General features: G+C 37.2%; 2 protein-coding genes across 2 annotated transcripts in view; one reads left to right on the top strand and one right to left on the bottom strand.

Annotated features, from left to right (window-relative positions):
* Positions 1–9,021, top strand: part of LOC127867808 (low-density lipoprotein receptor-related protein 1-like) — a 37,208-nt gene extending 28,187 nt beyond the window's left edge. Inside the window, exons 20-27 of the mRNA XM_052409273.1 lie at positions 741–853; positions 2,668–2,854; positions 3,197–3,297; positions 3,477–3,599; positions 4,072–4,248; positions 4,654–4,890; positions 5,312–5,566; positions 5,944–9,021. Of these exons, the coding sequence (XP_052265233.1) occupies positions 741–853; positions 2,668–2,854; positions 3,197–3,297; positions 3,477–3,599; positions 4,072–4,248; positions 4,654–4,890; positions 5,312–5,566; positions 5,944–6,188 (1,438 nt within the window). The 3' untranslated portion in view covers positions 6,189–9,021. The remainder of the gene's footprint in view (positions 1–740; positions 854–2,667; positions 2,855–3,196; positions 3,298–3,476; positions 3,600–4,071; positions 4,249–4,653; positions 4,891–5,311; positions 5,567–5,943) is intronic.
* LOC127867823 (protein disulfide-isomerase A5-like) overlaps positions 8,246–25,780 on the bottom strand; it is a 45,223-nt gene continuing 27,688 nt past the window's right edge. Inside the window, exons 16-25 of the mRNA XM_052409301.1 lie at positions 25,199–25,338; positions 23,372–23,442; positions 22,822–22,950; positions 20,651–20,843; positions 19,479–19,546; positions 14,604–14,685; positions 14,019–14,031; positions 13,708–13,776; positions 12,700–12,950; positions 8,246–11,528 (exon numbers count right to left, since the gene is read on the bottom strand). Of these exons, the coding sequence (XP_052265261.1) occupies positions 11,380–11,528; positions 12,700–12,950; positions 13,708–13,776; positions 14,019–14,031; positions 14,604–14,685; positions 19,479–19,546; positions 20,651–20,843; positions 22,822–22,950; positions 23,372–23,442; positions 25,199–25,338 (1,165 nt within the window). The 3' untranslated portion in view covers positions 8,246–11,379. The remainder of the gene's footprint in view (positions 11,529–12,699; positions 12,951–13,707; positions 13,777–14,018; positions 14,032–14,603; positions 14,686–19,478; positions 19,547–20,650; positions 20,844–22,821; positions 22,951–23,371; positions 23,443–25,198; positions 25,339–25,780) is intronic.

The raw sequence follows: 25,780 nt of genomic DNA, 5'->3' as shown, positions 1-25,780 counted from the left end.
CTATGATCGTTTAGAGTACCGTAGGGGCCTTGTCCCACTCACCACTGCAGGGATGGAAATCCCTTTTCTGAGACAAACCTACATTTTCCATCTGTTCAGGAATTTTGATAGACTTTGGGTGGGCATTCATAGTAAACGATGTTAGTTTCTTACCGTGCCGTGTTCGGGCGTTGATGACGGTGTAATGTTAGTTTCTTACCGTGCCGTGTTCGGTCGTTGATGACGGTGTAATGTTAGTTTCTTACCGTGCCGTGTTCGGTCGTTGATGACGGTGTATTACTGGTAATATATTCGGCGTTCAGATCAAGATATTTCAAACTGGTTCTCTTTAAAGCTGTACTGCTGGACCCAGTATCATCAACATTTTTATTTTAATTCAACTCAGCTGGATATTGAGAATGTCCGCTAGCGTATGAACAATCTAAATATCAGCTTTAAGAATATGCACTTATTCCTCCTCAAACTAAAGATTAAATCAGACGCAAAATTAAAAAAAACTTCTGAAAGAAACTGATTGAACTCTAAAAATTTCTGAAATATATTGACTTTGTGTTTCTAAGCCCTGGTTGCTTGTCTACATTTATGTACGACTTGCAAACATTTTTACCTAAACATGCACATATATAAGCGTAAAGATATATTGTTCGTTTCCATGTACTTGCATATTGCAGACAAGTATTCCCTACACATGCATGAATATTAGTATATAGTGTTCGCGTTCGTGCACGTGTATATTGCAGACTGGTTTTCTTCACGGAGCAGGGCCACATCTGGCGGATGGATTCTAACGGGAACCAGTCACAGTGCATTGTGAGACAGGTCAACTCCAAGTTCGTCGCCAGGAGCGAAAACTGTAATTTAATTGGTCTTAGCATATACAGTACTTGTATTCCAATGCGATGTATTAAAAAAGTGCACTATGTAAGTGCAACATTATGGCACGATCTAAACACGATCTAATCATAACAGTTTGACCATAGTATACATGTTATTGGTTTGTCACGTAGTCAATGAAACATTATACACGTACACAACTCCATTTCAGTGTTCATAGCGATTTATTTCTATTGATTAAATTCTAACAACGTTTTCCAATGTTCGTAAAATATTCTTAACAACAAGCTATATGCAGCGGCCTTTCGTCCGTATAACAAATTGTGTGACCGCAATATCCGGCCGTGTGCTTGGTACTGTCCTATCTTCTGAAGAACAATATATTGGAACACTCAATGGTGACGTGTGAAATTTCCTACTGGAACGTGTGCAAAACCACGTACCCAAAGGCAATGACGTTACATGACGCATGCAACAGACGTATATGGACGTTATCCCGCCATTTACATAAGATTCTACAACAATCCATGGGCCGTATGCTTACCCAAGACATAACTAATCAGCGAAACGAGCAATAGGCCATTACTTGGTGCGTTCTTCTTGTCTAGTTTGGCGTGAACATATGGTGCATGTTTGCATATTTATTTAAGTAGACACGATATTGAACTGGATGCAAAACGAATATAAATTAATACTATCCTTCGTAATATATCATAGCCACTATGTGACCAGTTGCACAAACAATATAAAATATATTTGAAGAATAGTATCATATAGAGGATATTTGTTCATGTCAGTGTAAGATCGTTTCATCTATTTCACGAGCGAACATAGAAATTATATTTTCACGAGTTGCGCAGCCACGAGTTAAAATATTATTTTTCTATGATAACGAGTGAAATAACAAACGATCTTACACTGACATGAACACATTTTCTGTTTCTTTTATGCCCTTTTTTCAAGAAAATAATTAACAGCTGTTTCCCTTTCGCTAAAATGTTACCCTTTCACGGAGTTTCTCCCGTGGAGTGCCTAAAATGACGTCATTAGTATGACAAAATGACGTCATTATACCAGCGGAATTTCCAGTTTAAACTCTTTAACAATGTAAATAAACGGTGAATTTAAGCACAAAATAAAAAGAAAATGTGTTTGATTATGTGGTATGTCGATTTTAATTCACTCGTGATCATAGTACATGTATATATAAAATTATTTATGATAATCTAAAAATTGAAAAGTAGTTCCGAAATTTGTTCTTTTCATGATCATCGGTGAAAATAACTATTTGTTATTTTCACTGCTGTTATTTCACTGCAGAAACGTCATATTTTATCATTAGGTATAAAAGAAACTGATTTCAATTATATTCACTTATTTCATAATATGTTTGAAAAATATGGTATTGAGATGAATAAAGGATATATGATTTCGCTGTTACAAAGAGTTACTTATTCTGGGAGAGGAGGCAATATTTTTTATGACTACATATAGCAATATCAAATTGTACATGTTCAGATACTCCTTTCACCTATTTTTGAGTCGCTATATGGAAAAAGGGCTAAATGCATGTGCGTAAAATGTTGTCCCAGATTAGCCTGGGTAGTCCGCACACTTTAAGCCTTTAAGGAATTTTTCGTTTAAAGGCGGTCTATTCTAAACGAAAATCCAATCTTGGCAGAAAGTGTCGTCCCTGATGAGCCTTTCGGACTGCACAGGCTGATCAAGGACGATACTTTACGCACTTGAATTAAGCCCCGTTTTCCCCGAGCGCGGCTCTTTTTGTTAAATTTCACTTCTTTCCATTAAACTAGAAGTTTCCGTCTTTTGCAGATGTATATTTTCTTAACACCACCCGATCTGATAGCTGGTATGACGAAGAACAGACGGCAGTTATGCGTAGTGATTTAAATGGCGACAACTTGACGGAACTATTTTCACTGATAGGAGAAGTAACGAGTTTCACTGTTGGCCATGATTTTATTTACTGGACTAACAGCAGCACACGTGGCATTCAAAGGTGTGCATAAAACTATTCCAACGTGTTTGATTTTTTTAATGGAATTTAGTTTTTTCCTCTATTTAAAATAAAACCTTGTGTACACTGTTTTATAGTTATTGTGACCGTTTTGTATTATCTAAGGAAGTTCTTGTTACTAAGAAACAAACAACATATTTTTTTATACGTTAGCGGGTTTACGTTCTCTTCATGTTGAACTGTAAATTTGTGCTACCTTTCTGGGGAATTTTGGCAAAGGTTTTCCTTCCGAGTTTGGTTAGAAAATCTTGATTTTGCTGGTGGAACGTCATGGTATTCAAATCTCCGCACTCATGTATTAAGCTTGTTGTCACGTGATTTCAGAAGCCGGACATCAGCGCCCGGCACGATCACCAACCTGGGTCCGCAGAATGAACTTTTCTTGCCCTCGGATCTCCATATTAACAACCTCGTCGAGAGAAAGGGTAAGACCCTCTTTTACAGATATTATTGATCGTTTCTTGACCTTCCTGCCTTGGTTCACCAATGAACATTTAAATGCCGTAATATTGTCTACCCTTTACGTCATTTATGTGTGTATTGTGTCTATATCCGACGGCTTCATCATCTATTTGTATTTCTTCTTTATTATACAATGACATAGAAAGCTCTTGTGCGCTGCTGTCCTGTGACGGCATATGCTTGCCGACGCCGTCGGGACCGGTATGCGAGGAGCAGGTGATCACCCGACGAATATGGGACAAAGTGGACCCGGACTTGAACGCAGGTGCTGGCTCAGTTTTATGTATTGTTCCTGTAAATGTTGTAGCACGAAACCTAAATGTTTATGTTTGAAAATGGGAACCACGTGGAGATCATATGTGCTGTAGTGTACATATCGATACCAGAGACGTAGATACTATGTGGATCCTCTATTAACTGCATATGGGTTATATATGTGGTGAGAACGTGTTTGATATGTGTTGCAAAGGGCCAGTTTTTGAAACTTCTCGCATGTAAGTATGGCCCGGTTGGTAATATATATCAGCAGAAGACAAAACATGTACATCATCGATAAAATAAACGGCATGAATTAATTACGGACTATATCAACCTGGATATAAAGTTAAATTAGGATCGTTTTGCTATTTGCAATATGTTATCAGGGAAATGCAGTTTTTTTAGCATGACTGTTCATTCATTGAAAAGAACGAGTACTGACATTTCAGTATTTATTGGTAAACGTCAAAATTGTTTAGGGCACTGTAAAATACCGGACATAGTGAATGGAGACGTCCTTGACAACTCGCCAGACCACGTGGTACCGAACGGTTACCGGGCGACGGTGACATGCTACCCGCTGCACACGATATCGAGCAGTCACGTGATTACCTGCATCAACGGTCATTGGACTGACGTTCCGTTCTGCAAACTCGGTAATGCCTGCTTGTGTACATTATAAGTATGTCAGTCTGTCTGCGATAGATGATCTGCGTTTGCATTTGTTATTGATTGTGATCGTTTGGAACATTCGGAAGTGAATATTTACAGTTAAAATAGTGTTTTTTCCTACTTTTTTTTCTCCTTAAAACTGTTATTTGGTAGCCGTAATCTTCCCTTGAGTTTAAGAGTTACATTTAATGTTTCTCAGGTAGTCTTTAAACTAGACCTCAACAGAGCACTGGCCTTTTTAAATAGCCTACATGTAGACTGGGCCGAATTTCGTCTTTATTTCTTTAAGCTATGAAATATTTGGTGATTCTCTACACAGATGCAAGTAACGCTAAACAAGCAAACGGCCCTTCTTATAGAGGCAGACAGATTGCATTTCTGTCTTTTAGATTACGACATATGCGGCGATTCTCTTCGTGGATACAAGGTGTACCGCCACTCTGGACATTTCTTCGCGTATCCGGAGAGGACGAAAGTCGAGGTGATCTGCGTTGGCGGCGGGGGAGGTGGCTATGACGTCACCGATAACGTCACGCGCAAGCTGGGCAAGGCGGGCGACGGCGGCAGCAGTAGTGTTGGCGGATATCTGTTTGCACATGGAGGCAAAGGGGGTCAACCTGCGGAAGGTGGGTATTTCGAAATCTGTGTCCAGGGTGTATATCTTTCACATTCAGCGGATATTTTATTGTTTATGCACAAAAACATAATTTTTGTTCAAACGCATGCCCGTTTTGGTTAAAAAATAATGATACTAGAATATGAATGCACTTGTACCAAACGTCTGTTGGCTGTAATACGAAACGCAGTTCATTGAATTGTGTATAAACATAACTGAGAAATTCCATAACGAAATATGTCTTTGGGACATTAACACCATTTATTATGATATGTGTGTATACTTATATCGAAATGAATGATGTGATTATAAGATGATTACCGCTGAGAAGAGTTATTGTAAAGGTGATATAATGTAAGATCACGGTCACACAGAGAGAGAGTAAGGCTGATTTTCTTTTTTTTAAATATCCCTGTTTTTACTACATACAGGCGGTCTGGGCGGACACGGCCACTCGAAGGGCGGAGACGGAAGTGACTGGACCGGAAGCTGTGGTACGGGAGGTACCGCGGGGCAATTGACGCCGAGCTCCAACCCCATGATTCCGGGGCGTTCATACGACCTGTTCTGCGGTTCGGGCGGCTATTCCGCCGAATGCCGTGACCGGATGGAGCGACTTGAGGCGCTTATTGATGGGACCGCTGGACCTGGGGGCCGCGAGAGTAACTTTAGAAACCTGTCAGTAGGTCAGTAAAATCGTAATACGGAATTTCACTGTCGCTTATACGAATGCGATTCTTGATGCCATCTATGCTTTTGTTGCCTGTCCTACAAACGAAAGTACAGAATGGAAAATAAATTATATGATAAACATAAAACTGTGATTCGATGAAAAATCGTGTCATTTACATTAAACATAAAACCACGTCTTGCAGTGATGGGAAACAATCAAGCCTCTATGACATTGTTATGAATGTATGAAGAGCAAAAGCGTGGAAATAAATTCGCGCTCATTTTGTGATGTAATTAATTAAAAAGTACTATAAAAATGTCTTCCTTAGAAATGTTCATTAGACTTACTGTGATTTGGTTTAAAGTGATTGAAGTTTTCCCGTGATTCTAGCCGGCGAGTTCGGTGGGGGCGCAGGTGGTAATGGTGGCGGAAGTGGCGGCGGAGGAGGCTTCTCGCGCCTAAGCATTACGCTCCCTGCGCAGGAAGTGGTCAAAATCACAGTTGGGGCCGGTGGAGAGCCGTCGTTCGGCCGCCCGTCGCCAGGGGTCGTCGTGGTAATGTGGGGGGACTTCCGAGCAGACGATTACGTCAAAGATCATGACGTCATCAACACCTGCGTTCCATTCTCTCCATAACGTCTTGCTTAGTTGTGAAGACTTTTCTTGAACTTCGTCGATCTGTTTGCGCATATTTTCCTTTGAAATGCTCTTATTGTACACGACATTTGTTTAAATTATGTACTTGGATATGCGAACAATACAATTCAAAATGTTTGTTTTCTGAAAATGTATGCAGTTTTCGCCTTTGATCCGTTTTTGGTTTGTAACTTTTATATTTCGTTGTATAATTTAGTGAAACATTATTATCACCACGAGGAAAAGTGGGGATATTGTGGTTATCTCCGTCTTCCGTCCGTCCTGGCCACCTGCTCCTCCTACACTATTAGCACTAGAAACTTACATACATGGTAGCTATGAGCATATGTGCAGCAGTGAACTATTTGGAATTTTGATTTTACCCTTGGGTCAAAAGTTATGGGGGTTGGGGTGGGGCCGGGTCAGAGATTTTCCTGCGACCGCGATTCGAAAAGGGCTCATAACTACTGTTTCCCTTCAGATATTGCTTTCATATTTGGTATGCATGTGTCTCTGGATAAGAGCTTTCCATGTGCATACAATTGTTGACCCCTGTGACCTTGACCTTGAGGTCAGCTTTCAGGTTTCGAAATATGCGACCGCGATTCGAAAAAGACTAATACCTACTGTGTCCCTTCAGATATTGCTTTCATATTTGGTATGCATGTGTATCTGGACAAGAGCTTTCCATGTGCATAAATTATTTTACCTCTGCGACCTTGACCTTGAACTTGAGGGCAGCGTTCAGGTTTCAAATTTGCGACCGCGATTCGAAAATGGCTAATACCTACTGTGTCCCTTCAGATATTGCTTTCATATTTGGTACGCATGTATATCTGGACAACACCTTTCCATGCGCATAAATTTGTTAACTTGGGGGTCCGCGTTCAGGTTTCGAAATCTGTCCCTTCAGATATTGCTTTCATAAAAAGCTCATAACGTCTGTGTCCCTTCAGAAATTGCTTTCATATTTGGTATGCATGTGTATCTAGACAATACCTTTCCATGCGCTTACAATTTTTTACCCCTGTGACCTTGACCTTGAAGTCAGCGTTCAGGTTTCAAAATCTACGACCGCGATTCGAAAAGGCTCATAACTACTGTGTCCCTTCAGATATTGCTTTCATATTTGGTATGCATGTGTATCTGGCGAACACCTTTCCATGAGCATACAATTTTTTACCCCTGTGACCTCGTCCTTGAACTTGAGGTCAGCGTTCAGGTTTCGAAATCTGCGACCGCGATTCAAAAAAGGCTCATACCTACTGCGTCCCTTCAGATTTGCTTTCATATTATTTTGGTACGCATGTGTATCTGGACAACACCTTTCCATGCGCATGAAATTTTTTAACTTTGGGTCCGCGTTCAGGTTTCGAACTCTTCGACCGCGATTCCAAAAAGCTCATAACCTCTGTGTCCCTTCAGATATTGCTTTCATATTTGGTACGCATGTGTATCTGGACAAGACCTTTCCATGCGCATAAAATTGTTGACCCCTGTGACCTTGAGGTCCGGGTTTAGATTTTGAAATCTATTATGTGGTTATCTCTGCCGTCTGTCCGTCCTGGCCACTATCTCTTCCTACACTATTAGTACTAGAACCTTGAAACTTACACACATGGTAGCTATGAGCATATGTGCGACAGTGCACTATTTGGAATTTTGATCTGACCCTTGCCGAGTTGGGTCAAAAGTTATTGGGGTTGGGTTGGGGCCGGGTCAGAGATTTTCACTCATTTTTTTAGGTTATTTTTCATTTCTACACCGATTTACTTCAGATTGATACTGAACATCTCTTATGACAATACAGTCAATCTCAACCATGCATGGCCCCCATTACCAACCCTGGGGCGCCCCGGGTAAAAGATGCGGCGTGGGGATACGCGTCGGCCTCTGCCGCGCCATTTCTAGTTCTAAGTGTCCTTAAATTTGTTAACATTGGTTTGAAATCACCATATTAATCACAATGAACAGATAAGTAATGTAGCATGCAAACACTCCAGACGACCCACCTTTTTCGTGGATATTTTATTCCTAGCGGTTAAGAAATACAACTATTAGTTGTTTCATTATATTTATTATTCATATATTAGTTTGCATAATTTTATTACTTGAATGATCGTGTGAAAAAAGAAAACCCATGTGATCGATCACTGCAATCATAAACTAAAAAACTTAATGAAACAAATTATGGTAAGCTGCTGAAATGAATGTAAAAGAAATAGCATTTGCTTGAAAAGAAAAGAAAAAGTATTTGCTTGAACGAAACTCACCAACATTTTCAGAGAACTCATATTCAATCTGTAAATGCTTTACCACAACAGTGTTAAATATATTTGAACAATTCATAAATTATAATTACATGCATGTTGACTTTTATGTATGATCACAGATATGTATAGGTGTCACATATATTTATGGCTGTATATCACGCTTTCACTAAGTTAAAGTCTTGAAAATGTGTTTTAAACAAACAGCATAATACAGTGAAACAAAATCGGATCACAAAAAATAGTGATATTAATATAACAAGCTTGACAGGCCAAAGAGAAAACCAAACAGATGGTAAAAATGAATACCAGCAACAAATCATGACTTGAACAGTTGTAACTAAGTCTCAAATGCCATGCCAGCCCCCAAGCAGGTTCAAATGCTGCCGGCATACTTAAAACACATGAGCCTCCTTCTTGGAAAACGAGGCTTAATGACAAGACAAGACTTAAAGCTTAATGTATGTACGTTAATTGTCGTCCAAGATACCCCTACGCAGTCTGCACAGGCAAATCAGTGAAAACACTTTCTTCTTTTATGATATTTTTCATTTAAAGAAAGTCTCTTCTTTGCAAAAATTTAATCTAGGCAGAAAGAGTCGTCCCTGATTAGCCTGTGCAAACTGCACAGGCTTATCTTGGACAACACTTTACGCACATGTATTAAACCCCCTTATCACAGAGCGCGTCTCACTGGTTTTTCAAAATGATCTGACATCATGAACTGTATCAACTGAAACATTACACCACTGTCATGTATTAAACTCGACATTTGAAAAAAAAGAATACAAAAGATCAAACGATATGAATTTGCATATTTCTGATAAAAGGCATTTTTATGTACAAGAATAAATGAACAAAAAAAATGGCTGTGATATACCTGGTAAATGCAATTTACATAATACACTGAAAAAGCATCAGTTATCCCCATAACACTCAGGAAATACAAATACATCATCAGCAAATACATCAAACACTTCATCTAATATCAACATCAGTGATACAATTTAGAATAAGACATCATTACCCCAATACCACAAAATAACATTAAAGAATTGTTTTAATTTCATGATTTAACTTGAGTGGACAGCTGGATTTCATTTTAAATCAGTTTTATGTCGTTTTTAAAGAAGATTATTACACAAATTTAATCCACCACCATGTCACACACACACACACACATTTTCAATAACAAAGTAAACAACTTAAATGTTCAACAACACAATGTTTTGTAGAAATTATATAGTAACCTATTTGTAAGTTAAAGGTATAAACATGACTACTGTTTAACTTTTTTTTAAGTTTAAAAATATCACCGAGGAGGTTTGTGAATCATGCTTTGCACAGATTGGAGAAATTATTTTTGTAACAAGTAAAAACTAAATATATTGTATACAGACATGTTAACTGACCCTTGAAAAGTAAGACCTTGGAAGATATAAAATGAAATAGAAATAATTTGTTTTTTGTTTAGAGTTTTTATGTTTTTATATATAGATTTTCAACAGTGCTTCAGTCAAATCACTGCAGTCAGTTTACGACTCACATTTTAATTTGGATACCTGGTTGACCAGTAATTAGTGTATCGGTACATACTTATGCTAATACATGATAACTGCCCACTCTTTAATCCTTTACCACTTAGATACATATTTTGACACACTTGTCCCTCATAAAGTTAAATGTAATTTAAGACCTTTCTTACTAGATTCAAGTTTTAAAGGCTCCTTTCCCACCCTAAGATACTGATTTGTAGCAACAGCATAACACCTGAACAAACTATGAGTTACTCACATGCTGTTCTGGTTTTATGCTGTTTGCACATAGCCATTTTCACTTTGCTTATGGGAGAAAGGGTTAATTAGAGGTAGGAGAAAAAATGCTGTAGAAAGAATTGACGGGCCAGTGATCAAACCCGTCATCTTCAGATTTGTTGTCTTGTGTTCTACAAATTAGTAAGAATAAATTGCATTAACACAAATTTATTTCCGGAATGATTGTGATAACTTGGTACAAAGAAGTATTCCGACTGTCAAGGACAATTTTAGACTTACCTTCAAATTGTTTTGTCAATAGTAACAAGGCAGCAGCATGATGGCAAAAACAGTTTGAATAGTTTCCAAATGTTTTTTTTTTAACATTCAGACACATTACAATTAATGTAGCATTAAATATGCAATAATTTATATACAATGTAATAAAGAAACAACCACATTTGTAAAATCATTGAAATGCATTGAATAATTAACAGCAGCATCATGGCTATGACTAATTTCTAAAATTGGTACAAAATCCAAGATTACTTGATGTTTAGATCTTTAACAGATAATACAAATAAGTCACAGGAATAAAACTTGAAACTGGCAATTGTTTGTAATGTCATGGTATGAAAACTTTTACAACAATTTCTCTGTAACAATTAGTAAGCTTTGCACTCAATTTTACTGAAATTGATTGCTTTTTTTCAAGACATATCCACATGTTTAGCTGCCCATTATTTCCTTATTACACCAGTATCACAAATCCATTGCAATGACAGGGCTTTGCCAAATTGGCTTATTACAAATACTATTATAGTTGAAAATACATGAATGTTCAAATAAGTACATGCTGTAACTTCGAAGAATTATTTTTTTTCCAAACAAAAATAACATCACATCCAGAAAGTACCATATATTGTTTTCAGAACACAGCTGTTAACCAGTCCTCAAGTCTGATTGATAAGTGGTTTTACCACCAACTCATGCATCAACACCGACCTTGATTTATAAATATAATATCAGAATAAAAATGCAAGTTTTACAGGATATTTATAAAAAGAACTATTTTATCCACTGCCACCTTGATACAAATAAAATAATAACTGAACAAAATACAACAAAACCCATAATAAATTGTAAAAAATACCTATCTAAAGAGATCTATAGTTCATCCTTGGGCGTTGGTGCATTTAAAATAAACTTGTAGAATTCTTCTTCTGTCCTGTCCCCATTGTATTCAGAGAGATATTTTCCCTTTATGTACAGCTTTAATGTTGGGAAACCTTTGACTTCTTCTTTATTGCATATTTCTGAAAAGAATAAAAAACAATCAATTAAATTAAAACTATAATTTTATAAATATCTAAATGTGACACGCCATATCCTAAGCGTTTTTTAAACATTAATACATGTTAAATATCAAATTTTATACATATATTTGGAAGATCGTGTCTTTTAATAACCTTATTTTTTATATTAATTTGGATTTAATCACTGAATTGAACATTATTTAATTCAATTAAACAAGATCAATAAATCTAATAACACATTTCCTAGACCTAACCCAATTTACATGGTTTTACAATTACTGGTATCCATGCACATGAAACAGGGCTTCATGGCAGTATACATGTTTTAAAACAATAATCAACAATTCTTTACACAACTGACTACTTTCCATCCACATCCTTCACCCAAAAAGAGATAATGGTATCCATCTTGTATCCGGAAGGTCCAGGTTAAATTCACAGATCGAAGAGCATTCTCCAGATCTTTCAAAAGACACCATCAAACACTAGTTCTTACCAGACAAGAGGGCCATTATGGCCCTCAACTGCTCACCAGAGTTCAAGGTACACTAATTTTCAAGAACGTGACCGGATGACATAAGTTTTGGGCCACACTTGACACAAATTAAAAGATATCCTTTATGTTGTCAAAATAAACATTGCCACCAGGTTTTGTGTTGACCTGGTAACCTACTGTTTGGACAAATGTGACCCAGTTTCAAACTTTGCCTATATATTGTCAAAATAAACATTCCAACTATTAAAAAAAAGTTAAGGTTGAGTCATAAATGTGGCCTGTAGTGAAGTAGCAAGGATTTTCTTAGGTTTGACCTTGTGACCTAGTTTTTTGACATGCATGACCCAGATGTGGCCTCTAGATTGGTTAAAATGTGTTTTTAAGGAATTAAACAGGTGGCCTTGTTTTTAGACCAACGTGACCCAGATTGGAACTGCACTTTTATATTGTCAAGATAGACATTCTGACTTATTTTCATTAAGAGTTGACAAAAAATGTGGCCTCTATAGCGCTAAACAAGCTAAAACTTGATGAGGTGCCAAATGACCGACAAGGGTGATCACAATGGCTCACCACAAGCAGTAGGTCTTCAGGTGAGCTCACAACTCAGATAGTCTCTATAAGAACAAGACTTTAACAGCAAAAAACAACCACGCAATATCCTTCCATCCCTACCTTTATTACTTTCAGCAGTGCAATCCACAGCAGCCAGAGCGCGGGTCTCATCGGCCAGTTTATCAGCGGCCCCCTGATAGAATGGCTTGGCCTTCTTGCAGTGTCCACACCACGGTGCATAGAACATTACCAGCACCGCCTGCTTGGACTTGAGGAACGAGGAGAAGTCTGCGCCCGTCAGGTGCTTCACGTTACTCTTCACAGTGCTCCACTCTGGCTCCGGCTTGGGGGGCGGGGGTGGCTCCTTGGGACTGAATGGTATAAGATAAATTTTATGTTCAGAATAAAATTCAATGGACCAAAAAGAAACTCTAACTTGATCTGTTAGTCATGCAGGTAGATGTATGCACAATAAAATCAGGTACATTTCTGCAAGTGTTTAGGAAAACAATCTAGAAAACTGTTATTCTAAAGAAAATTCCCGAGTCCAAGTAAAGTTAATTCATCAAAAATCAATTGACCCGAACAAAACTGGATCTTGATCTGTATGTCATGCAGTGGGACTCACAAACCTAAACTAATGTAAATATCAAAAAAAGTACAGGAAAGAAACTCCGGAAATCGAATGCCGCACCGACCAAAAAGGGACAGACAAATGGTAATACCGACTGCTACACGCCATCCTACCAGGAGCATACAAAGCATATGTTTTTAATCTACCATAACTCCTCTAAAACTTTAATTTAATCTACCATGACTTGCAGTTGACACTACAAGTATGCGCAAAGCACTGCATACTGATAAATTGTCTGCCATTTTTAATTGAATTTTGGACAGTGGTTACAAATGTTATATGTCATAATCTATAAAACTGTCTTCTAAACACAAATTTATTGATAGATTGTTAAATTATTGAATGTTGACTTTTTAATAGTCTGCCTTTATTTAAAAGCTTGAAAGTTCACTATTGGGAATCACCTAAAAAATCACATTTACATCGATCAATGTTTGCATTAATGTCATTCTTGTTTTATTAACAAAATAGAACATGACATTAATACAGCTTACTCTTTCATAAATGTAATCAAGGCCTCTTTGGTTCTGGCAAATCCATAATCGTAAGCCAGTTTTCCGTTCCTGAAAATAAAAAGGTTATTAGTAATAAAATACCATACCCTGGTTTGCATACACATAAAAACACACAGATTCTTTGTAAAACTGAAACTAAACAATTTACATTACCCGACATGAAAAGCATTAGATTAGTTGAAGTGTGCACATTTAACATTTATATCCAAAGTATGTTAGAATGTTACATTTTAATATTTAAACATGTGTAATGCATGCATGAAAAGTACTTCAAAAATAATGATACTTACTTAAAATATTTCACTGAAATAAAACAAGAAAGCTATGATTAATATAAAGCGCAACAAAAACATATACAATATTAATTTTTTATGCTAATAAATGTTCCTTTTCATTTAAACACATCAGGCAGAATATCAGACTTTAAAATGGTTTTCAATCACAATCATTTAAACTTAATCCGGTTTCAAGTTAATATAATATTTCCCCATCACAAAATGCCTGTTATTTATTTCACAATCACAACCAATAGTTAAGGAATTTGGAGTTGCAAACACTAACTGAAGACACAAAAATAGGGCCTAATTAAACCTTGACAAACTCGGCTTGTATTACTACGCATCTTTGGACAAAAATTAATGAAATTCTTTACATATTAAAATTCATAATACATTTCAATATTTCTTGTTTTGGTCTCTAAACTATTCAATCTCTTAAATGAGTAAATATGGATAAAATGTATTATATCATTTTGAAAGCAGAAAACATTGAATTTCACATAAAAAATTTGATTTTTTTTTACATAAGTTCAACTTAAGTTAAGACGTCCCTTAAGAGCTATGAAAATACTGGCCTCAGGGTATGATTTTACTTACAAGTTGGATATCCCCTGACTTCATATCTGGAGGAGATACTGCTGTCTATAGTAGCATCCACTGCAGCCAACACACCTGCCACCTGAAACAAGTATGCATGTGCTTAACCCTTTACCACTTAGATACGTATTAAACCCTTTACCACTTAAGATACATATTTAACTCTTTACCATATAGATACGTATTTAACCCTTTCCCACTTAGACATGTATTTAACCCTTTAGCACATAAATACATATTTAACCCTTTCCCACTTAGATACATATTTAACCCTTTCCCACTTAGATACATATTTAACCCTTTCCCACTTAGATACATATTTAACCCTTTCCCACTTAGATACTTATTTAACCCTTCACCACTTAGATACGTTTTTAAAGTGTTGTACCAGATTAGTCTGTGCTGTCCATATTTTCCCCTTTTAAGGAATTTTTTATTAAAGGAAGTTTCTTGAAAACAAATACTAGTATCCAGTCTAGGCTGAAAGTCTTGGTCCTAATTAGTCTGTACTGACTGCAAAGGCTTATCTTGGACGACACTTAACGCACATGCATTAAGCCCAGTTTCCATTCGCCAAAATGTACAAACTTTACATACTAGTTTAAACCACTTAGCTGGTAGTCATCCAGGGTCTTTGACATGTAAAAAGATCCGTTCATCCTTGATGAGTGTTGATCAACATGCATAAAGAAATGAAGTTTTCTTCTCCTGACTTTGATCTTTAGCATTGAGTTAGTATTAAATAAGCCATGTTCCAGACCTGTTTACCCTACTGATTGCTTCTCAGTAGTTTGGAGGGCATCTCTCAGTAGTTTTGGGCTGTTGTCAGTAGTTTTAACCTTTTCAATCATTTAGAGCATTCAAACAGCACGACTGGGTCACATATCAAATTAACAGTACATAAAGCATTAGATGAATTTACTTTATATTAATTTAATCTGTTTATCTTGTTATACTGTTATTATTTAGTGGATGTGCACACTGCCCTTCTAAACAACTTTTACATACATGATACAATGTTACACTCAACTTTAAAATGAACAAAAAACTGAACAGAAATTAAGGAACCTGGTGTCTGATTAACCCATTACTTATTCTTCAGGGAATGGGTTAATTAGTACAAATACATGTTCATTATATATGACATGTATGATCATGATGCCACTTGCCTTAAAATAACATCAAAATGCACTATTCTTTCAATGATCTGTAGTATGCCCCTTTCAGTCTTTTGGGTGTGTCTCTGTTATGCTGAGCATTGGATGCCAAGTAGACTTGTGTTTAGTTTGTTAGTCCCAGGGTTGTCAGAGGATTGCCCTATATCAGTGATTGTAATAATCTTTTATAATTTTTGAAGAACTGTCTCAAATGATGAGTTGATGAGAAAAAAAAGACAATTCCTTTAACATATATCAGCTTTCTCTGATTGGAAACAAGTTTAAACCATTACCACTACATACATTTTGACACCATTTTTTGAGAGCCATTAAGATACTAAATTAATTGGTACCAAAAAGACTGGGTACGACATGCACATAGATGATAGAGATTGAAGCTGCAGTTTGTTTCATATAGCTTATAACCAATTGTAAAAAGAGCTGTACCTCATAAAATAAATTTTATGCATGTTTTTTTTTAAAATTATAACCTACTTTGAGCGATTTCCAAATCGGGAAACATAACTTTCAGCGTTTTATTCAAGGTCTTCTCCGTTGACAAGTTGTTCTCTGAAATTAACTCGCACATAATAACCTCCGCATAGGTGGTTTTTAATTCCTTCTCTAAGCTAGATCCTTGCATTATAGTGGAAATGTCTTTATATGAATATTTGATCTTCCAATTAATGTAGCTCTGCGAGTCAATGTGTCGCTTGCAGTCATTTTTTGCCTCCATGAGTAGAGGGTTCAGGTCACGTGACTTTTATCGGCAACCGCCATTTTTTCCGTAAAATTCAGTGACTTTCAAATGCGTGGTTAGCTATGTTTTCCAACGAAAATTGCGTTAAATAAACACTTTTAATGCAGATTTAACCTTTCTATCGATATAAATTAAAATAATAACTGCTGAACGCCATTTCAGTAGTTAAAATACCACTCGATTTCAACCATGTTCGGCGAGTTTTAACGTTATTTGACAAGCCCGGCCCGCATTTTGACAACAGTTCGGTACGGATGGGTCCGGATTTTAGCAATTTCCAAAGCGCCTTTACGCCTTAGATTTGTATGAATGTCAAAATTGCATTGTGGGATAGCTGTCCTTGGTAACAGTTTTTGATAGAAGGCATGAGCGCACGAAAAATCAACGTTACATGTTGAACAGTGAACGTTTTCCTTTTTAGGACAGCCAGATGCATGGCCAGTATTCTCTATAGTAATGTGTTTCTACACATATAACTGGGACAATGCAAAGTTAAAATACCAATTTATTTACACAATATACTAGATGAAAGCAATAGATGTTTCTAGCTTCGTCTCAGTCCCTCGTCTGCACGAGTTCCACCTGCATCGTCTGATGTCACCATCGGTACGCACTCAAACCCGCACCACTGGTCTAATCTACGTCCCGTCTTCTCTCTACTCGGTACGGAACAAAGTCACAACAATAGTTTTCTTTGTTCTTTCGAGAGTTTGTTTTAGCAACTCTTTGGAGTGTCAATATTGGCGTCTGATTCTGTACCACACCGTTCGGAAGAACTCGCCATGTTTAAAATGCCAACATCCGGGTCACTGATATTATGCATTGTCCCTGGGAGGTTTGAATTTAAACATTTCTTACTATGTAAGCGCCAAAATTATTATGATTGATGAATTACCGACAATGACCGAAAATAAGCGAAAGTACGATTAACAAGATGTGTTTGTGAAACACAATGTCCCCCTATATGATGTTTGACATTGTAGGATGACCTTGACCTTGTGAAGGATGACCTTGACCTTTCACCACTCAAAATGTGCAGCTCCATGACAGGGATCATATTTTCCCGCAACATCAATCGGTCCGGATATAAATGGGGAAAAGTATCCGAAAATGTATATCCGAAATCATGACAAATTACGTTAAAATATATACCATTTATTTTGCCATTCATGCAGGTGGTATAATACATGTACAAGTAAAATTCCCTTAGGCATTTTTTTTAAAAACGGAACGAGTTTTCTCATCTGGTTTTATCATTTTGTATTTCATTGTTGTTTCGTGTGCTGTTTTATCAGACTTTTTTCATCGTTGTCAATATTATTAATCTGTGTAAGTCTATACCGATGTTTTTAATTGTTGTCGACTCGATAATAGCTCACAAACATGCACTGAACCAAACAAATGTCTGTGCGTAGGTTGGCTACTGACAACAACAACCAAATATTTAATAAATAATTTGTTGTCAATAACCCACGGACGATAGTTTAGATGCGTAGGGATTTAATCACGAGAGCGAAGCATTTGAAACCACGCATCTAATTTTCCGGTCGTGAGTTATTCAACAACAAAGTATAAAGTACACGAATTATTTCGATTCTAACACGGTTTTACTAAAGATTAATTCAATGTATATTATTTTTCTTGTGTACTATTTTATTTGAAGTTCCGCCCATAAAAATAACTTTCGGCTGTTCTGTCGATCAGATCCGCGACTTTCATTCATATTATATTACCGGATTATTACGCTGGTGGAAAATGAATCGGCATGTTTTGTTTTGTTACGGCGCGTGCATTCAGACGCGTCTTTTCGGATGCGTCTTTAATCCGCTGTTCACAAGTTTTTGATTCTTGGTCTGACGTGCAATAAACCGGTCCTGACCGGTTTAGAGACTGCAGCGAATGGTTTATGACACCTAATCGAGATAAGATTGTCATTAGGGTGCGTTAGCATGTACACTGTGTAATCGATTTCATGACATGGGAATTTAAATAGCAAACAGAATCGGACCGACTGTTTGGGATTTTCAATCGGTCTTTCATGACCCCAATCGGTCTAGGACCGACAAAACCGAAAAACATATGATCCCTGCTCCATGAGATACACATGCATGCCAAATATCAAGTTGCTATCTTCAATATTGCAAAAGTATTCATAAAATAAGCGATTTGGGCCACATATATTTGACCTCTGACCTTGAAGGATGACCTTGACCTTTCACCACTCAAAATGAGCAGCTCCATGAGATGCACATGCATGCCAAATATCAAGTTGCTATCTTCAATATTGCAAAAGTATTCATAAAATGAGCGATTTTGGCCACATATAATTGACCTATGACCTTGAAGGATGACCTTGACCTTTCACCACTCAAAATGTGCAGCTCCATGAGATACACATGCATGCCAAATATCAAGTTGCTATCTTTAATATTGCAAAAGTATTCATAAAATGAGCGATTTTGGCCACATATATTTGACCTCTGACCTTGAAGGATGACCTTGACCTTTCACCACTCAAAATGTGCAGCTTCATGAGATACTCATGCATGCCAAATATGAAGTTGCTATCTTCGATAAAGCAAAAGTTATTGCAAAATGTTAAAGTTGGCGCAAACAGACAGACAGACCAACAGACAGGGCAAAAACAATATGTCCCCCACTACTATAGTGGGGGACATAAAAACCGAAATTTGACCATTTTGAGCGACGGATCCGTAGTTTTTCAGTACAAATCCGTAGTGCGTAGTTTAGCCAAAGAATCCGTAGTAACTACGGCGATTCCGTAGAAGTAAACAGGTCTGCATGTTCTAAGACAATTTGGCTAATGCATGTGCATCAGAGTCGTCCCAAATTAGCCGCAGTCCAGACTGCACAGGGGAATCAGGGGCCACACTTTACACACATGCAACAAGCCATGATTTCCCACAGCTAGGCTCAAATTAAGTTTGTTCTGTTTACCCCTTCTTCCTTGAGCTGGGTAGCTGCCTCCCCATAGGCTGGCTTCATGGCCTTGCAGTGACCACACCCTGCAGAACAGCAAGACAACAGTTAGTATGTTAAATATATAAGCCTTGCTCTTAAAAAACTGCCTTTAACCCTGTACCACTTAGATACGTATTTAACCCTTTACAACTTAGATACGTATTTAACCCTTTACAACTTAGATACGTATTTAACCCTTTACAACTTGGATAGGTATTTTAACGCATTTGTAGTCCCTTAGAAAGTTACATTCAATTAAATACCTTTCTTACTAAAGTTAAGTTTTTAAGGCTTCATCTCCAAACCTTAGATACTGATGAGCAGCAAACAGCATAAAACCTGAACAGACTGCAAGTTACTAGCAGGTTGTTCTGTTCTGGTTTTATGCTGTTTGCATAAAGCAATGTGCACTTTACTTCTAAGTGCGAAAGGGTTAATGCATGTGCGTTAAGTGTTGTCAAAGATTATTTCAAGAAGTCAGCACAGGCTAATCAGAGACACTTCTGCCTTTACAAGATTTTCATTTAGAATAGACTTCCAGCAACGAATAATTCCAGAAAAGCGGAAATTGCCATCCCTGATCAGCCTGTACAGCCCAGTTTTCCCAGAACAAGACTCACTTTTATTACAATATCATACTGGAAAGCAGACTCATAGTTTTAAATCTATTTCGCTTTTTAAGATTTTTTTCAAAATTTAATTCCTTATTCAATTCAATTGCTGACTCTTCAATATTAACCATTTAATCGTGTAATAGATTTTAACAGATGTAATTCTTGATTCAGACAAGCTCATTAAAAGTTTTGATACATATAGTTTCCTTTAGAAGATGCTTTATAAGATATATAAAAGTACATACACTTACATAACAAATGTCTTCACTGAACATAAAGTTTTGTTTTGTTACATTTCACATAAAACTGGTTTCGTTAATTTTACAAGCTCATTAAAAGTTTTGATACATATAGTTTCCTTTAGAAGATGCTTTATAAGATATATAAAAGTACATACACTTACATAACAAATGTCTTCACTGAACCTACAGTTTTGTTTTGTTTCACATTAAACTGGTTTCGTTAATACAAACCCACTCCTAGAAATGATCATTTTAAATATTATGACATTGTACTAATAATATTTGTACTTACATGGCGCATAAAACATCACTAGCACAGAGTTATGCTCCTTGATGAAGCTTTCAAAGGTTGCCTCCCTTAGGAAGTGGACGTTTTGGTACCCTGCCACATCACTCCAGTGTTCTTCTGGGCTGGGAGCAGGTGGGGTGCTGGGTTCAGGCTCCGTGTTCAAGGGATCCTTCATGAACTTGAGGAAATCTGCCTCCTGAACAATTGGCACAATTTAAGTGAAGAGCATAAATGAATATTATACCTTGTCAACATAACCTATGGCTCATAAACCTTATTAGCATAAACAAAAATGTCAGTGAAACAGATGCAAGCTTCCCAAAGATACACTTTGTCAATATATGGGTTAAAATGGCACCAAATTATTGTTCCACTGGAATAAACTTCCTAAAAACTAACTGGATTGAATTTCTTCATGCATTTGTTCTACCCTTTAGAGATTCTGCATATAAAGAATAACCAATTTCAGATCATTTATTCCTGTTAACATTCCCACACTTAAGAAATGCTGCTTAGAAAGTTTCATGAAATTTGGATCATTAATTAATTAAATCTTGGCCAGAAACAGAAAGTGTGAGAGACAAAAGGAAAACGAAGAGATGTGTTTGTCAGAAACACAATGCCCCCTATTGCGCTACTTTGAAGCCATATATTTGACCTTGAAGGATGGCCTTGAACTTTCACCACTCAAAATGTGCAGCTCCATGAGATACACATGCATGCCAAATATCAAGTTGCTATGTTCAATAATGCAAAAGTTATTGCAAAACTTTAACCAAGGTTAAAGTTTTGGGACACACACAATGAATGACAGACAGACAGGCCAAAAACAATATGCCCCCGATATTTCGATCCGGGGGCATAAAAACATTTGAGTAAGAAAGAAAAGATGAAATTTGTTTCAAGACCCATTCAAACAATTCAATCAAAATTGGAATTCTGACAGAACAAAAAGAGGCGACTATGTACTACCCATTTTTGAGGAGAATAATTAAGCGCCTAAATTGTTTCATACATTTGTGTTCTTTGTGTAAGTGTTTCTCAGAATGTAATGATGCAGTTGTAGAATACTTCTCAGCCATGACTTAATCATTGTGAATCAATTCCATTACTTAAACAAACAAGAAACATTCGGAGACGGGTGTTGCTCCCCAAAGTTTTTTTTTGTCACAATATTGCACTATATATTCAGATAAAAGGAAACGTCTTGAGGGTACAGTAGTTGGGGGGACAAGAATTTTTTTTATAGAAAATTTCAAAGGGCCATAACTCTGTGAAAAACCATCCAACCAGAACCCGCTGCTAATATGCACATCTCCTCTTGGTAGTGAAGCTTCCCATAAAGTTTCATTGAATTCCGGTCATTAGTTGCTGAGAAATAGCCCGGACAAGAATTGCACTATATGTACAGTTAATGGAAAATTTCAAAGGGCCATAACTCTGTGAAAAATCATCCGACCAGAACCCGCTGATATTATGCACATCTCCTCTTGGTAGTGAAGCTTCCCATAAAGTTTCATTAAATTCCAATCATTAGTTGCTGAGAAATAACCCGGACAAGAATTGCACTATATGTACAGTTAATGGAAAATTTCAAAGGGCCATAACTCTGTGAAAAATCATCCGACCAGAACCCGCTGATAATATGCTAATCTCCTCTTGGTAGTGAAGCTTCCCATAAAGTTTCATTAAATTCCGGTCATTAGTTGTTGAGAAAAAGCCCGGACAAAAATTGTGCTTGGACGGACGGACAGACACACGGACGGACAGACGAAGCGGAGACTATATGCTCCCCCCCAAAATAAATTTTGGGGGAGCATACTAAATGTTTTGTAATAGTATTAATATACTCCCGCATATTTCAAACAATATAAGGTAAGCATCAGGTTTATGTTGTAAAGTTATATAAACTTCAGGTGCTGGGGCAATAAAGGGATTCAAGATTTGTGATGAAATTTGTGTTTCAAATAATCACCATCTATTGTAAAGGGATAAATTTCCATTCAGACAAAATCACAAATGTTAACCCTGTAATCATTTTAAAATAAAAAATAGCGTGCTCTTTTTAATTAAATAATGTAACAGCTTGATATCAGTTATTCAGAGGCAAAGATTTGCTTATTATGCAAGTTAATTTAAAATTGATTGACCGATGTGGAAGCGTTAATTCTCACCTCTCTGCCTCCCATGTATTTCTGAGCATTTTTCCCGTAGTTGAAGTACTTGAGGGTGGGATAGCCTTGCACCTCATGTTCTCCACACGTCACCTTGTGTATGGTGCAATCCATGGCGCCGAATGCAACCTGGTGAAGAAAGACATAAAGGTTTGTGATGATTTTTCAATTTGAAAAGCAAGAGGTTTGCTAAATTGGCACAATCTGTCGATTGTGATCAAAAACTTAGTATAGTCAATATTTGTAATACCCTTTCGGATAATGTGAGGTAGCCACTCGCTGATTATGATTAATGATTACCAAAAGGCCTTTTTCAACGCAACCGTTCTCAATTTGTACATCTTGTAAAACATGTTTGCCCCACAACTTGCAGCCAAGTTATGCCTGTGACCTGACCATTTGTCGGTTTATTTGAAAATCATAAAACATGTCATAACAGCGGAAAGTGTCGTCCATGATCAATATGTGCGGACTGCATAGGCTAATCTGGGACAACACTTTACGCACATGCATTAAGCCCAGTTTTCCCAGGATGAGGCTCATGATATACCTTGGTATCCTCCTTCATCTTCTCTGCAGCTTGCATGAACTCTGGCTTAGCTTTCTTGCAATGGCCGCACCCTGTAACACAAGCACAGCATGCAGTCAACATCGTGTTCAAGTTGACAGTAAAAGCTTTTTTTTATAGCACTAACTTACAAAGCAGATTTTAGTTTTAAAATATTTATTTTAGCCTTATTGCATTGGAAGCCGTAGGCATTTTGAAACGCTCTAGAGTCTGTTTCCTGAAGATTGTATAAAACCAGTCCTTAATGTCTTAAAGGGAGATTTAAAGAATGCTACCACAGTGGGGATCGAACCTGTGACCTCCTTGTGGCTAGGTAAGCTGCTCAGCAGTATCTAAGGGTTGCAAATGAAGCCTTTAAAACTGGAATCTAGTAAGAAAGGTCTTTAATTAAATACAAATTTCTAAGGGACTACAAATATGTCAAAATACGTTTCTAAGTGATCAAGGGTTAAGAGTCAGGTTTGTTTTTATTGTTTTGTTGGAATTTCGACCATTACTTCTGTTAAATCACAGGTGCATTTAACCTACTCAAACTTTCTGAGGTCTGGTGGTTTACCAGTACTATGTCCACATACTGATGCCAGTAACTGACTACTGCCCTACTTGAGATATGCGGAGAAAGCCATGGAAATAATTTCAATAACAAATCACTATGCAAGTTATGTTGCTGGGCTGGGAAACAAACCTAAGATCTGTTGTCCAGTTCTCTATCAACAAATTTAGCCAGCCCTTCCGTTAAATTGGGCAATAAGCACTCTTCAAAATCATTTACAAAGTGCATTTAATGCATTTAACAAAATGATGATTACGTTCATGGTGCAAATAATGCATAGAACATGATTAAGAGCAATACAATAATCACTTAAACGGTGCATAAAACATAACAAGGGCATGTTTCTTCTACTTACACGGTGCATAGAACATAACTAGGGCATGTTTCTTCTATGTACACGGTGCATAGAACATAACAAGCGCATGCTTCTTCTATGTACATGGTGCATAAAACATAACAAGGGCATGTTTCTTCTACTTACACTGTGCATAGAACATAACGAGGGAATGTTTCTTCTACTTGCACATTGCATGGAACATAACAAGGGCATGTTTCTTCTACTTACACATTGCATAGAACATAACAAGGGCATGTTTCTTTTACTTACACGGTGCATAGAGCGTAACAAGGGCATGTTTCTTTTACTTACACGGTGCATAGAACATAACAAGGGCATGTTTCTTCTACTTACACGATGCATAGAACATAACAAGGGAATGTTTCTTTTACTGACACTGTGCATACAACCTAACAAGGGCATGTTTCTTCTACTTACACGGTGCATAGAACATAACAAGGGCATGTTTCTTCTACGTACAAGGTTCATAGAACATAATAAGGGCACGTTTCTTCTACTTACACTGTGCATAGAACATAACAAGGGCATGTTTCTTTTACTTACACTATGCATAGAATATAACATGGGCATGTTTCTTTTACTTACATGATGCATAGAACATAAAAAGGCATGTTTTTTCTACTTACACAGTGCATAGAACATAACAAGGGTGCATAGCACATAACAAGGGCATGTTTCTTCTACCTACATGGTGCATAAAACATAACAAGGGCATGTTTCTTCTACTTACACGGTGCATAAAACATAACAAGGGCATGTTTCTTCTACTTACACGGTGCATAGAACATAACATGGGCATGTTTCTTCTACTTACACGGTGCATAAAACATGACAAGGGCATGATTCTTCTACTTACAAGGTGCATAAAACATAACAAGGGCATGTTTCTTCTACTTACACGGTGCATAGAACATAACAAGGGCATGTTTCTTCTTCTTCAGTGTTGTCTTAAATGTCTCATCCGTGAGATGTATCACCTCACTGGGTGTGTCTGCCCAGGATTGCTCCTCTGGGGCTGGGGGAGGGGGCTCCTTGGGGCTGGCAAACAAGGGACACAAGCAGATATTAGCCACATTGTGGGAAAACAGGGCTTAATGTATGTGCCTTAAGTATCGTCCCAAGGATGACAATTGCCGCCTAAACTGGAAATTCGCAAATAAGAAACTTCCTTTAAGCAGCAAGAGCTGAAAAGTGCCATCCCTGTTTAGCCTGTGATTACTTCAGGGGCTAATTTGGGTTTACACTTTCAGCAAATGCACTAGGCAGAGTTTTCCCAGAAGAAGGCTCATATAAAAAAATGTTAAGTAAATGATGGACAAAATATTGTGATGATCCTGACACTTTCCACTAGATATAAGTAAATGATGGACAAAATATTGTGATGATCCTGACACTTCCCAATAGATATAAGCTGGCAATCAAAAGACACAAAGGAAGACATGACAAAATAAGATGAATAACTGACACAAGTTTAACTTGC

This window comes from Dreissena polymorpha, chromosome 2 (assembly GCF_020536995.1).
Source record: "Dreissena polymorpha isolate Duluth1 chromosome 2, UMN_Dpol_1.0, whole genome shotgun sequence".
Lineage (NCBI taxonomy): Eukaryota > Metazoa > Mollusca > Bivalvia > Myida > Dreissenidae > Dreissena > Dreissena polymorpha.
Note: the sequence above shows the minus strand (reverse complement) of the source record. Positions and strands in the feature narration are given on the sequence as shown.